We start from the raw sequence: 12,161 nt of genomic DNA, 5'->3' as shown, positions 1-12,161 counted from the left end.
TTTTTTTTTTTTTTTGGATTATAATAATTTTGCCTGAAGGTTGACTTGAATGAATAAAGAAAAAATATGTCTCTCATTTTCCGGGTGCCCATGCATGAAGATATTGCACCAAGGGCGGACTGGACCACCGGGTCGCTTAGCAACAAAACTATCACCTGATTGTTCTTAGGCCAACTATGGTATTTATGTTGAATACTCAATATTCGTGTTCATTTGTTAGAAATGTTTTTTTTTATTCTTTATTTTTTATAACTTCGGTGATATAACAGCAAAACAGTTTAATTCAGAAGTTTTATGACATTGAGTTGTAACCAAAAGCAAAATAAAATTTACCAAGTAGTGTTTCAGCTAAGCCTTACGTTACGTTTATGTATTAAATTAGACTTACCATTACTAACCTTATAGTCAGTGTTTAAAAAGTTTTAAGTGGTGAATAATTATTCTTTTGGTATTTTAACATATATAATACCTACTTGTCCTTAAAACAAAGAAAAATAAACGTTTATTACTACCAAATATCTTTTATCCTTTATACAGTCGAAACAGTTGAAAATTTGTGTCGGAACGTCTGCACTATATTTTCTAATTCCTGACCTAGAATACAGTGAAAAGGCTCAAAGGTGCTATTTAAGTATCTTTCATAATGCAAACGTACTTTTGTTCACGATAACATTTCATTTTTCTGCGCAGTTTTAACTGAAAATGTTTTCCCGGGATTTTATACTAACAGGTATATACTTTACTAAGACGTGTACTAAACAATGTATTTGTTTACTCTGTGAATTGTATGAATAGTACTAGCACATATACGATAAACATCATTAAACGCACCATTCCGCTCAGTTGTTTCAGGCAGCATCCAACCTCAATGGAGAGCAGTTTTAAAATAATTTTCCTGTATTTTATTTTAATCTGCAATCCGCTCCTAGATGTCACACACAACACATAAACACATACACACAAAATTACAGTATGGCCTAAGACTCCAATTCTCTTCAAGGGTTTACTTTTTTGCATATTTAGAGATGACATATAAGTACAGTTCTTTTTAACCTTACACTCGATAAAATAACCTCTTCTTAATTACGTCGAGCGCATGGGAGTACATATGAATATATTTGATACATTACTGTACATAACTCACTATTTTGTCAATATTTGGGCACCCGCAGGAAGAGGAATTTGCCCCCTTACATTTCACAAAATATTGCACGTATTATGATATAAACTTGACATCGTAGTTAAACTAAATATTCTTAGTATTTTTTTTAAACTGTAAATTTGTGTTCGCATTTAAGCACGCATAACTCACATTCTTTTAGTCTGTTGACTTACTATGTAAAAGCTGATCCCCTAGATACATGTTTTGACCCCCCCCTTGAAAGATTTCTGTGGGTGCCCATGCTTCATTAGTAATTTATGTTTAAATAACAACAAAATGTTTCCTAATCAAACATTTTCAAGCATTCGTGTTTTAGAGGGCGAGTGTTTACCGAAAACGAACAATAATCTCGTACATGTGTTCTTGTTTCGGTCTTTTAGGAGATCTTGTAACTTGTGTTGTGCTGATGTACATGATTTTATTGTTTAAAACAAGTTTGTTTTACTATTTACAACCACGGTAACAACAAATCAAGATATCACAATTATATAAAACTGAATTTGGAATTTTTCAATATGAAGGCACCTCAATTTTAAGCGAATGTGGGTTTAATTACCAGGTCAAAGGCCATTAAGGTTCAGGTACAGCTGACACTAATTTTGAACTACCTACTAACCAAAGAGAAGCTAGCCATCCATCAGCAACTGCTACCACAGGTCTTTGTCCGGTTTTGTGAACCGAATAGCGTGATTGACTGTCACTTTTATAACGCGCTGAAAGAGCGGAGGAGCAGCGTTACGCCTCAACCTCCAAAACTCATCGATTTGCACACAAACCACTACGCCACGCCCAGCCGTATGTTATAAGTTGTTTATATGTTATTTTCTTAACGTGAGAATTTCCCAAACAGCATATGTATTAACAAGCAATCTCTGACTCAGTGGCAGAAAATAGGTGGCAGTGGTGGTGATGGTGTATCACATCAGATCCGGAATCCCTAAGCGTGAGGTGCATGTCTGTGTAGGAGATGACCCATGAATCACTTTGTCCTGCTGTTTTCGTTGCTCAAAGTAATCGTTAAGGTTTTTCGATCCTACAAATGTGTACCCCACACACACTATACTCACGCTACTTCGCCATTATTTTGTACTCATCTTCTACTTTTATCCACGTAATATTCTTGCACTTCGATCTGAACAAGTCTTCTTATTCCCCATTCATTACCGATCTTGAATCGTTCCCATCCTTCAGCTCTCATCCCCATTTGAGGGCAAGTCGTCGGATACAACAGTAAGTTTATCGCTTCCACAAGCAGACACTTCTCTTTGAGCAATTACAGCATCTTCTCTTACAGTTAACTTTTTGAGCAACTGGTGTGCCATCGTGATCGCATCAACATCTGTTATACTTGTAATACATCGGACATTTTGATACTTTACATTTGCAGATTAGCTTTGAATCTAAAGGTGTGGTGATACAGCGATACGATACGAGTATCGTATCGTGAAGCCGTGATACGATTGTATCGATAGATCGTCTGATACGATACGATGAGATTTATGTATCTTCACGAAATTTGACGAGCTTTCAGTAAACATTATAAGCCTTTTGTACAGAATTTCTAATACTTGGTTGAAAATCAATGATTCAATAAAGGAAGATGAGTGATGAATACTATACGTTGTCCTCATCTCTTTTATCAAAAACATTTCGTTTGCAAAATAACATAAATTAACAACATAATAGATAGACAGATATTAACTTCTTTTTTATTTTACTTCTCTTGCCAGCTGCCATTTAGTTGATCAAACCTGAGAATTTGAAAAAATACTGTATGAAGTGTGAAGTACTTAAATAAGACAATGTCAGTAATATAGATAATAAATTAGAGAGAAGACTGTTAAACTTTGTAACAAACCGTTGGTAAAACGTCTTGTGTCTACATAGATAAGTATCCTATCGCGGCATCAACACTCATATACATGTATCGACTACTATGACGAGATACGCGCCCCCTATTTAAATCCGACGTCGACAAGAAAAACACTCAGAGATTCTACTTCGTTGTCTCAGCAGTTCCTCAGAAAGTTAAGGGATGGTAACTGTTCCATAGATTGTTTGTTTGTAATTAAGCACAAAGCTACACAATGGACTATCTGTGCTCTGCCCACCATGGGTATCGAAACCCGGATTCTAGCGTTATAAGTCCGCAGACATACCGCTGTGCCACTGGGGGGGGGGGGCTGTTCCATAGATAATGTACTACAACAATGCCACGAATTAGGTTTAAAAAAAATCACCAAACTCTACTGAGAAAAACCTATCGCAACTTCTTTCGGTACTATCCAATTAATTAACATAGATCGGTGTACTCCTCTGGATTCCTCATAAAATAATACACTTTCAGAAAATAAAAGACTAAATGAGTATCCTACTATTTCTACTGCCATTCAGTCAGAGACTGCTTGTTTTTGTAACTTTTGAAAAAAAATATGTAATTGGGCAATCAACACCACATACGAGAAAGTTTACAGGAAAAAATACAAAGATATCATGAATTTAAAACAGATTATTTAAGAGACAATTCGTGGAGTATTCTAAAGTATTATTAACTGGTGGAGCATCTGTGTGGTCGGATGTCGAAACTATCACAATCGACATTTCTTTACTCTTAGAAACGGTTTGACGTGATTATTGTGTGTATAATCTACTCACCGTCTTCAGACTTGATTACTCAAATTCCAGCCATTTCATTGGTTAAGTAATGTGACATTTTCCCGAGTGTCTCCACGTGATTTTAATATTGAGAAACATATGCGAAGAGTTGCTATGGTATGGTACAGTAAATAAAACATTTCTACTCAATGTTTTTTGTACTCTTTAACGTAGTATTTTCCTCTTCAGCTGTAAATAAAAGATGGATATTGAAATATGGCAGTTAGTGTGTGTGTGCGTGCGCCCCCCCCCCCAACGCTAAATTAAGGCAAATTTGGAAATTTCGAGCTATACGCATATGTAAGTAAAAAGGTCGTGTATATATGCACATATTTTCACACATTACTCAATCACAGTACAGAATTAGCAAATACACGATAATCATACGAAATCTAAATTTTCATGTTGATGTTTTAGAGGAAAGCTACACAATGAGATATCTGTACTCTGTCCATTGCAGGAATTGAACCCCAAATTTAAGTGATGTAAATCCGTAAAATTATGGCTGTCCTATGGGGGGGGACTTCAATTTTCAAACTCGGGAAATCCTTAGTAAGTACACCAATTGTTAATTCGTCTCTACTACAAGCATATAGATACACAGGTCTCTTGGTTTGTTTGTTTATTTGTTTTGAATTTCGCGCAAAGCTACACGAGGGCTATCTGCGCTAGCCGTCCCTAATTTAGCAGTGTAAGACTAGAGGGAAGGCCATCACCACCCACCGCCAACTCTTGGGCTACTCTTTTACCAACGAATAGTGGGATTGACCGTCACATTATAACGCCCCCACGGCTGAAAGGGCGAGCATGTTTGGTGTGACGTGGATTCGAACCCGCGACCCGCAGATTGCGAGTTGAGCGCCCTAACCACCTGGCCATGCCGGGCCATAGGTCTCTTGGAAAACTGTTGACCAACAAAATAGCTGGATTTTAGATAACTAAGTCTAAGTTCTGTTATCTATTGCTGTATTACTCTGGATTTTAGTACCAATAAACTTGAATAAAACCATAATACGTTTTTTTTTGTTGTTTTTTAAATAATCGATAATTAAAACATGGCCTCTGGGACCACACTCAAAATACTATGACAACTTTAATAATGTCCTTTGACATAATCATATTCATCGGCGCTCCATAAACAAGTAAGTAGAAACGTGTGTATATATATCCTAAAGGTATTCCCTATTTTTGTTTGTTTAGTTTTTGCAATTCATAATGACGCAGTATTTCTTACTTTCATATATATATTGCAAAGGATATTTTTTCGAAATTCAGTCTAAATATCAAAATTTACACGAAAAAAGCATTAATCTTTCAACACATTCAATAAAGATGTTTTCACAACTGAATTGTAGACGATTCTAATATATTAGGGTGTATAAAAAAATATAAATTTCTTATATCATTATCGCCAGGGTATGCGATTGGCGCTTTTTAATAATAGTAATTATATGGGTAAGTTTCAGGCTTCTAAAATAATATATTGTATTGCCGCGAGGGGGGTAGTTTCCTTAAAATATACATAATCAAAGTATATGAGAAATCAAAGTACCACAACTTTTTTATATCATAAATTACCCAGAACTCACCATGAGGAGGTAGTCGCATGTCGAGTTCTACCCATGCCCACCCTTCCACTGGGTAATATAATTACTGGATTATGTATAGTTTTTTAGTATTAAATTTGTTCATGATTTTGCGAGATTGAAGTTTTGATTTAATGAATCCGTTTCTTCTGCGATAGCCACAAACAGCTACTGAAAATTTCTGATTCTATTTTAACATGCCTTTCAACTGTTTGTGTGAGACACGGCATGCTGAACTTGAAAATTGGCGTGTCATCTTGATTAATAAAAGACACCAACTGTTCATTGCTTATAATTTTTGTAAGTGGTGGCTCTACTCTCAGTCCACATTATTAGATCAGTGTAATGTTGAGCTTCCATAATAATATTTGGAACCACAAACTGTCTCATTGTGCTAGAATTTGAGTTAGATCAAGCAGCTAATATTCTATGAAGAGCAAGTTGTCTGACAGCCTAAGAATCATCTCCAAGCAGCGAATTTTCCGGGTGGACATAATATGAGTTTTTCCGGATTACTCTATCCCCCACGTTTCTCTGATTCAGTAAGAAAACGTGATTTTCTTACAAGTAGAAAAATGTACGGTGAGCCATGGCTGCATGAGGAATATTTCTTGGTATTAAACCAAACTGTTGCATACACTTCAATCTCACTAACAAACTAAGCTTCTTGGATGGGTTAGCAGTTGCGACATAAAGAGGTAAAATCCTGTTTTCTGTTGTTAACCAGCAAGAATAGTTCATTGTTCCAGGGTTACGTAAAGTAAGTTCTCTTAAACTATGACCTGACACTACTACATTGCACATGTCATACAAATATTTGTGATCTGTTCTAAGATCCTCAGAATGGTCAATTATCGGTAATGGCTCTGTAATTTTGACTGAAACAAAGTTTACTGAAGGCAATGTTTCACAAATCTTCAGTTTCTTTCCAAGAGGACCAGAAAAAGCGGACGGTCCTAGAGTTACTCCGTCAAGATGTGTAATTAGATGACACGGATAACTCACTCGCATGTAACAAACAAATTAACCAATGAAAAGGTCTTCCTAAGTGCAATTCAAGAAGCCGCATAACTCCAGCTTTTTTCCAGTACAGACGTATGTACCGTCACAACCTACAGCGACTAAATGATCAGATGAAATTTTATCTTCAAACTACTGAATGATAGAACGTTTTATACCTTCTGATATTCCGGAAGAAGGAGAAATGTGATCCATGAAAATTGATTCAGGTTCACTGACCAAAGTTATGTGCTGTTCCATGACTATACGTTTATAGTGCTTTTGCCCATTTTTAATGACAATTTAGTTATATCTTTTCTAGCATCAAAGTAGACAGATTTAATACAATTTGATTCATCAAAATTTTTCTCGGTATTTTTCTCGTTTGCGTCGTATCTTATTTTTATCGACAATTTTTAGCATTGCCATTTTCTTGAATAATGCCCGTATCTTCCAAAACAGTTGAGGTAAGGGCTGTCAGCTTCTCTCACTACCGTTGGAAACTGTGGCCTCATCTGATTATTTTTTTAGGATTTCGATGTAGAAAGTGCAGTATTAGCAAAATAATCCAAACAAGTTGTTGATTACCTATTTCGTTTATTGGAGAGATGATAACTTTTGTTCAAACTTCGGTTCGCTTGCGGCACTATACGATTTAATTGGAGGAGTTTCATACTGCATAACATTAATTATTGTAATAAAAGGCAACTATTGCACATCCTGCCGATTAGCAATTACAAGATAAAATTTTCGACTAAGTAAATTCGATGCACCCTAATATATATGTATATATATATTTATAAGCAGCGTTTTATACGGAAAACTTGCATAATGGTTGAGAAGGAGCTCCTGGTACTCTCGTATTCTCTATATTTTAACACTATGTTAAAATTTTAGTACCCTACATATCATTCTAAACCTGTGCGTCTAAGTTTTAATGCTTAATTCGTTCAATGAACAGAACATTCAGTCTAGCGTTTGTTGAATTTTGAAACTTTCGACGACAAACACACTTTTTATACTTTATAACTTACATATTAAAATAGCAAAGAAAATTGCAAAGCTCAATTGTTCCTTTGCTCGCCAAAAATCAGTAATTTCTTGCGAAACTGTTACAATTATTTATTTTCAAAAAGAGCTACTGAAAACAAAAACTTTGGGTAAAAGTGAACTAGAACTTAGAAAAAAAAATGTCTACACTTTAATAAATGCAAATTTACCAAACTGATATCGTTGGTAATTTCCTCATATAGAAAGGAGCAATGGATTTACCAATATCGCAATAATTTAATTATGTATTATATTTTCAACACCAGATGGCGATGTGAATAAAAAAAAATTAAAGCCTACAAATCAGTATAAAATAACCCGTCGGGTGTTTGTTTGTTTATAGTTAAGCACAAAGCTATGCTTATTGTTTCGGAAGACCAAAGGGACGACATTTCTTGTCACTGCAAGTAACTAACGATTTTCTTAATGACATCAATATAGCCAGTTTTCCGCAGTGATACCAGCTGCCCATATTATGACCAACGTCGAGTACGAACTCTATTTAATTATCCAAATAAAATGTTTCTTCTCAGGGCGAAGTTAGAAGTTTTGAAAGATAGAGATCATTGAGCAAAGTTTTATCATAACACTAAGTTTACGCTCACATCTTATTTAATTGTTTTCAAATTTATTCCTATGTCACTTTACTTCAAATATATGAGCCCGCGTTCTATGTATATATTCTCCATAAAACTTAAATCAACACAACCGTAACAATGTCAGCTAAAAATTTGTGATAAATTTGAAATACAAATTGGGTAAGGTCGTCGATAAAAGGACCTCACGTCACAGTTTATGTCTTTGGTATGCTTTATTACATAAGCTTTGAAAATTATTGTATATTTCTTTTACGTTTTTAGCAAGATTTTTTCCCGGCTCTTTTATAGTGTTTATTCTTTATTTTGACTTTCATGTTTTTTTAGATTTCTTGACAGATTGAGAAAAATACGCTTAAATAGTTCATGTTGCGCTAATAGATGCCGCCAGTACTGAAACCTTTACTATACAATAGTAAATAATACTAAATAAGAAAACAATCCACTTTTCTTCAGACAACAGATACCGCAAGCTATGTACAACTTTCTAAATATTTAACTTTTGCAGTATAAAAAGATCTAAAACAAGTAGATGATAAATCCAAATACAATAATCTAAGAATGAAATATAAAATATAATTAAGTACCAACAAGACAAACAGAGGTGTTTTCGAAGAATGAAATATAAAATATAATTAAGTACCAACAAGACAAACAGAGGTGTTTTCGAAGAATGAAATATAAAATATAATTAAGTACCAACAAGACAAACAGAGGTGTTTTCGAAGAATGAAATATAAAATATAATTAAGTACCAACAAGACAAACAGAGGTGTTTTCGAAGAATGAAATATAAAATATAATTAAGTACCAACAAGACAAACAGAGGTGTTTTCGAAGAATGAAATATAAAATATAATTAAGTACCAACAAGACAAACAGAGGTGTTTTCGAAGAATGAAATACTAAGGAATAAAGGGTAATTGTTTGACCAAAATAGTCTTCTTGAAGAATAGAATAAACTAGCTTGTGATGTCAGTTTTATACGATTATTTATACGACTAAACAAAGAGTTTCAAGTTTTATAAGCATATCTGCATTACAAGAATAACAATTTTAGTTACTGATAACGAGTTATTCTGATTGAGTAAAACTGAATGACATTACCTCAGAAACATAACATTTAATGTAACAACCAGCATGATGATACTAAAATTCAAGACTGACCTTAGAAGTGATGTCAGTGGAAATGGAGTGGGATCTGTGCCGAAACATTTCCATTACTTTGGACACGGGTCCACCCTTACTATCGGATCCAGATCTTGGTCGTCGAAAATCCCCTTGTGAGAAAGGATCTAACTGATTTGCCGTGTTAGCAGGACCACATGAAGATTGTAATTGGGATGCAGTCTGTGTTGGCGATTTTGTTGAACTACTGCTCCCTGTTGAGGAGGAGGAAGAAAATGTTTGTTGCACAGAGTTTTTTATTGTTGATATAATCGTTGGTCTTTGACGTTTGCTATCTGATTTAGAGCGAGGACGGAACGTTTCAAATATGGCGGCTTTCCGTGCCGGAGTAATTGCTGACAGAACATCGTCACCAGAGGGTCGCCTCATTCGATTGTGGGTTAGAGCCTCTCGGAGGGTGGCCATCTTGGATGTTCCTCCAGAAAGAGATCGAGTGCGGTCGTGGCTTTTGGTTTTACTAGATGATGATTCTTCAGGAGTGTCCATCTTGTCAAAGTCTTCTGTGACAATTATGGGCAAGACCAATGTTGGGGTAGCCTACGGATGCAGAGAAGACACGAAGTAATTAGTGGAAAGATAATTCAACAAATGTTAAAGAATTTATTTATCAGATTTACTAAGAATAAACAACAATTCCGACTTAATGATGTAAATAAAGTTTTATCATTAAGTAAAACAAATTAATTATTCTTCAAAGTTAATTGTGTACAAAGTTCCCCACACTCATGTATTCAAGTCAATAAAACAATTACCTGCTATCATTTTTATTATTTATAATAAATCGGATACATAATTGAGTGAAAAGAGCCAATAGGTTTTTGATGAAGTTCCAAAAGGGGCAAAATCGTGATGGAATCTACACGTTATTACTCTACATCACTTTTGAATGCGAACGTAATTCGAACTCTAATTAAAATAGAACAATTGTTTATGTGTTTGTTATTTAGCACAAAGCTACGCAATGGGCTCTCTTCGTTGTGTCCATCACGGGTATTAAATGAAGATACTTTATTAGGCATACAAAGACAATTTAGATTTCAAATTAGAACTAAGTAATTAAAACCAAAATAAGCTCAGCTTTGTGAATTGGCATTTAACAAGCATTTAAACCGCAGATCCATGTTGGTATCTATTGAATATTTAATAGTTTTTCGGTTTTTAAAGGTTCTTCTCAGGGTTACGAAGAAGGATATAAGAACGTTAAACTAAGTTTTACTTCATGCCTGTTTGGCCTGTTCATAAAGATATGAAACTATTAAATGTGCTCGTATATGGTGTTAAAAATTGTGTAGTTTTGGAGTAATGCCATAAGCCTACGAAAAACGCAATTATAATGAAAGAAATATATGTATTCAAGTAATTTCTCTGCCGATGTTGTTTTTTTTAAGATAATAAATTTGAAGTGCTTAATACAATTTCAGAGAAAAAAAAAGAGATTACTCAAAACAATGGGTCAAACAACACAAATATTTAAAAAAATTCATCGTCCTTGCTTTCTTTCTCACGGGTGAAAAGTGAATATCTCAAAAATATGAAATACAAATACTTTTCAAAAATCGTTGATAATCTAATTAGTAGCACTGGCCACTGTTGCTCTCTCTAACCTCGAAATCCTTGCTGTATGGGGTGCAGCAAGTGTTGAGAAAAAAACATTAATATTGTTTGTTTGTTTTTAATTATGCACAAAGCTACACAAGGGCTATCTGTGCTCTGCCCACCACGGGTATCGAAACCCGGTTTCTAGCGTTGTAAGTCCGCAGACATGCCGCTGTGCCACTGGGGAGGGGGGGCGAACATTAATATTACAGTAGCTTATAATATCTAAAACGAGCACCGAGATACGGTAAATAACGTGAAAAAAGTTTCGCCATAAACTTTTGTTTTGTCTGTTTTATAATCTTCGCACGAAACTACACAAAAAGACTTTCTGCGCATAGCCGTCCCTACTTTTTAACTGACACTAGGGGAAGACAGCTAGTCAACACCTACTGCTAGACTTACCTAATATACCATTTATGTAGTATATATATTATGTATGAGAAAGGGTTATATATGTAAATACATCTAAGATATGTTACAAAATGAATCAGCACTGGATTATATGGGAGTGTTTGTGACAGGTTAGACCAGCATAACAAATGAAGCAAAGTATACACCAGTGCAAATGATGAACACTGAACATAAATGGACATGACTCTGATAGGGGTATTGTAATCATGACATTAAGTGGTAACAACACCATCATTTATATGACGTTCAACATTTAAATAGTGCAACAAAACACCAGTGTTGGGGGAAGGAAGAGATGGAATATCATACCTGACCCTCCCAGGTCCCGATAAAGAAGATGCGAGCTAGTCAACTCTTACAAATACTCTTTGCTGATTTGGAGCACACCCACGGTCACAAAATGCGGAACAAGCTTTTGTGGTAACAGGGCTCGAAGCATGAATCCAAGGATTCACAGTCTAGGCATGCTAACCATTAAGTCATGCTCAGACTTTCTTCGTAAGACATCAACACTTCTGCATTTTGTGTTGAATCTATTTGTGAAGCATAACTTTCCATATTTAGAGAGTCTGGCATGGCCTAGTGGTTAGGTCGCTCGACTCGCAATCTGCTCACCCTTTCAGAAGTGGAAGCGTTATAATGTTACACTCAATCCCACTATTCGTTGGTAAAAGTGTAGCCCAGGAGTTGGCGGTGGGTGGTGATGACTAACTGCCTTCCCTCTAGTCTTTCACTGCTAAATTAGGGAAGGCTAGCGCAGATAACCCTTGTGTAGTTTTTCGCGAAATTCAAAAACAAACAATTAGTCCAGGATATTTCAGTTTCGATATAAAAATCAATTTACAACTAAGCCTTTCGATACCCCAACTAGAATTGGTCCCCCCCCCACCACACACACACATACAAAAAAAAAAC

General features: G+C 35.3%; 1 protein-coding gene across 3 annotated transcripts in view; it reads right to left on the bottom strand.

Annotated features, from left to right (window-relative positions):
* Positions 1–12,161, bottom strand: part of LOC106478319 (5'-AMP-activated protein kinase subunit gamma-1-like) — a 186,144-nt gene that overhangs the window by 66,952 nt on the left and 107,031 nt on the right. For 2 of the 3 annotated variants that reach the window (XM_022381918.1, XM_022381917.1), the window contains exon 2: positions 9,216–9,773. In XM_022381918.1, the coding sequence (XP_022237626.1) occupies positions 9,216–9,722 (507 nt within the window). In that variant the 5' untranslated portion in view covers positions 9,723–9,773. Of the gene's footprint in view, positions 1–9,215; positions 9,774–12,161 lie in introns of those variants that run through there. The other variant, XM_022381919.1, reaches the window with a different exon arrangement.

This window comes from Limulus polyphemus, unplaced genomic scaffold, assembly GCF_000517525.1.
Source record: "Limulus polyphemus unplaced genomic scaffold, Limulus_polyphemus-2.1.2 Scaffold199, whole genome shotgun sequence".
NCBI lineage: Eukaryota > Metazoa > Arthropoda > Merostomata > Xiphosura > Limulidae > Limulus > Limulus polyphemus.
This window is presented reverse-complemented; position numbering and strand designations above follow the sequence as displayed.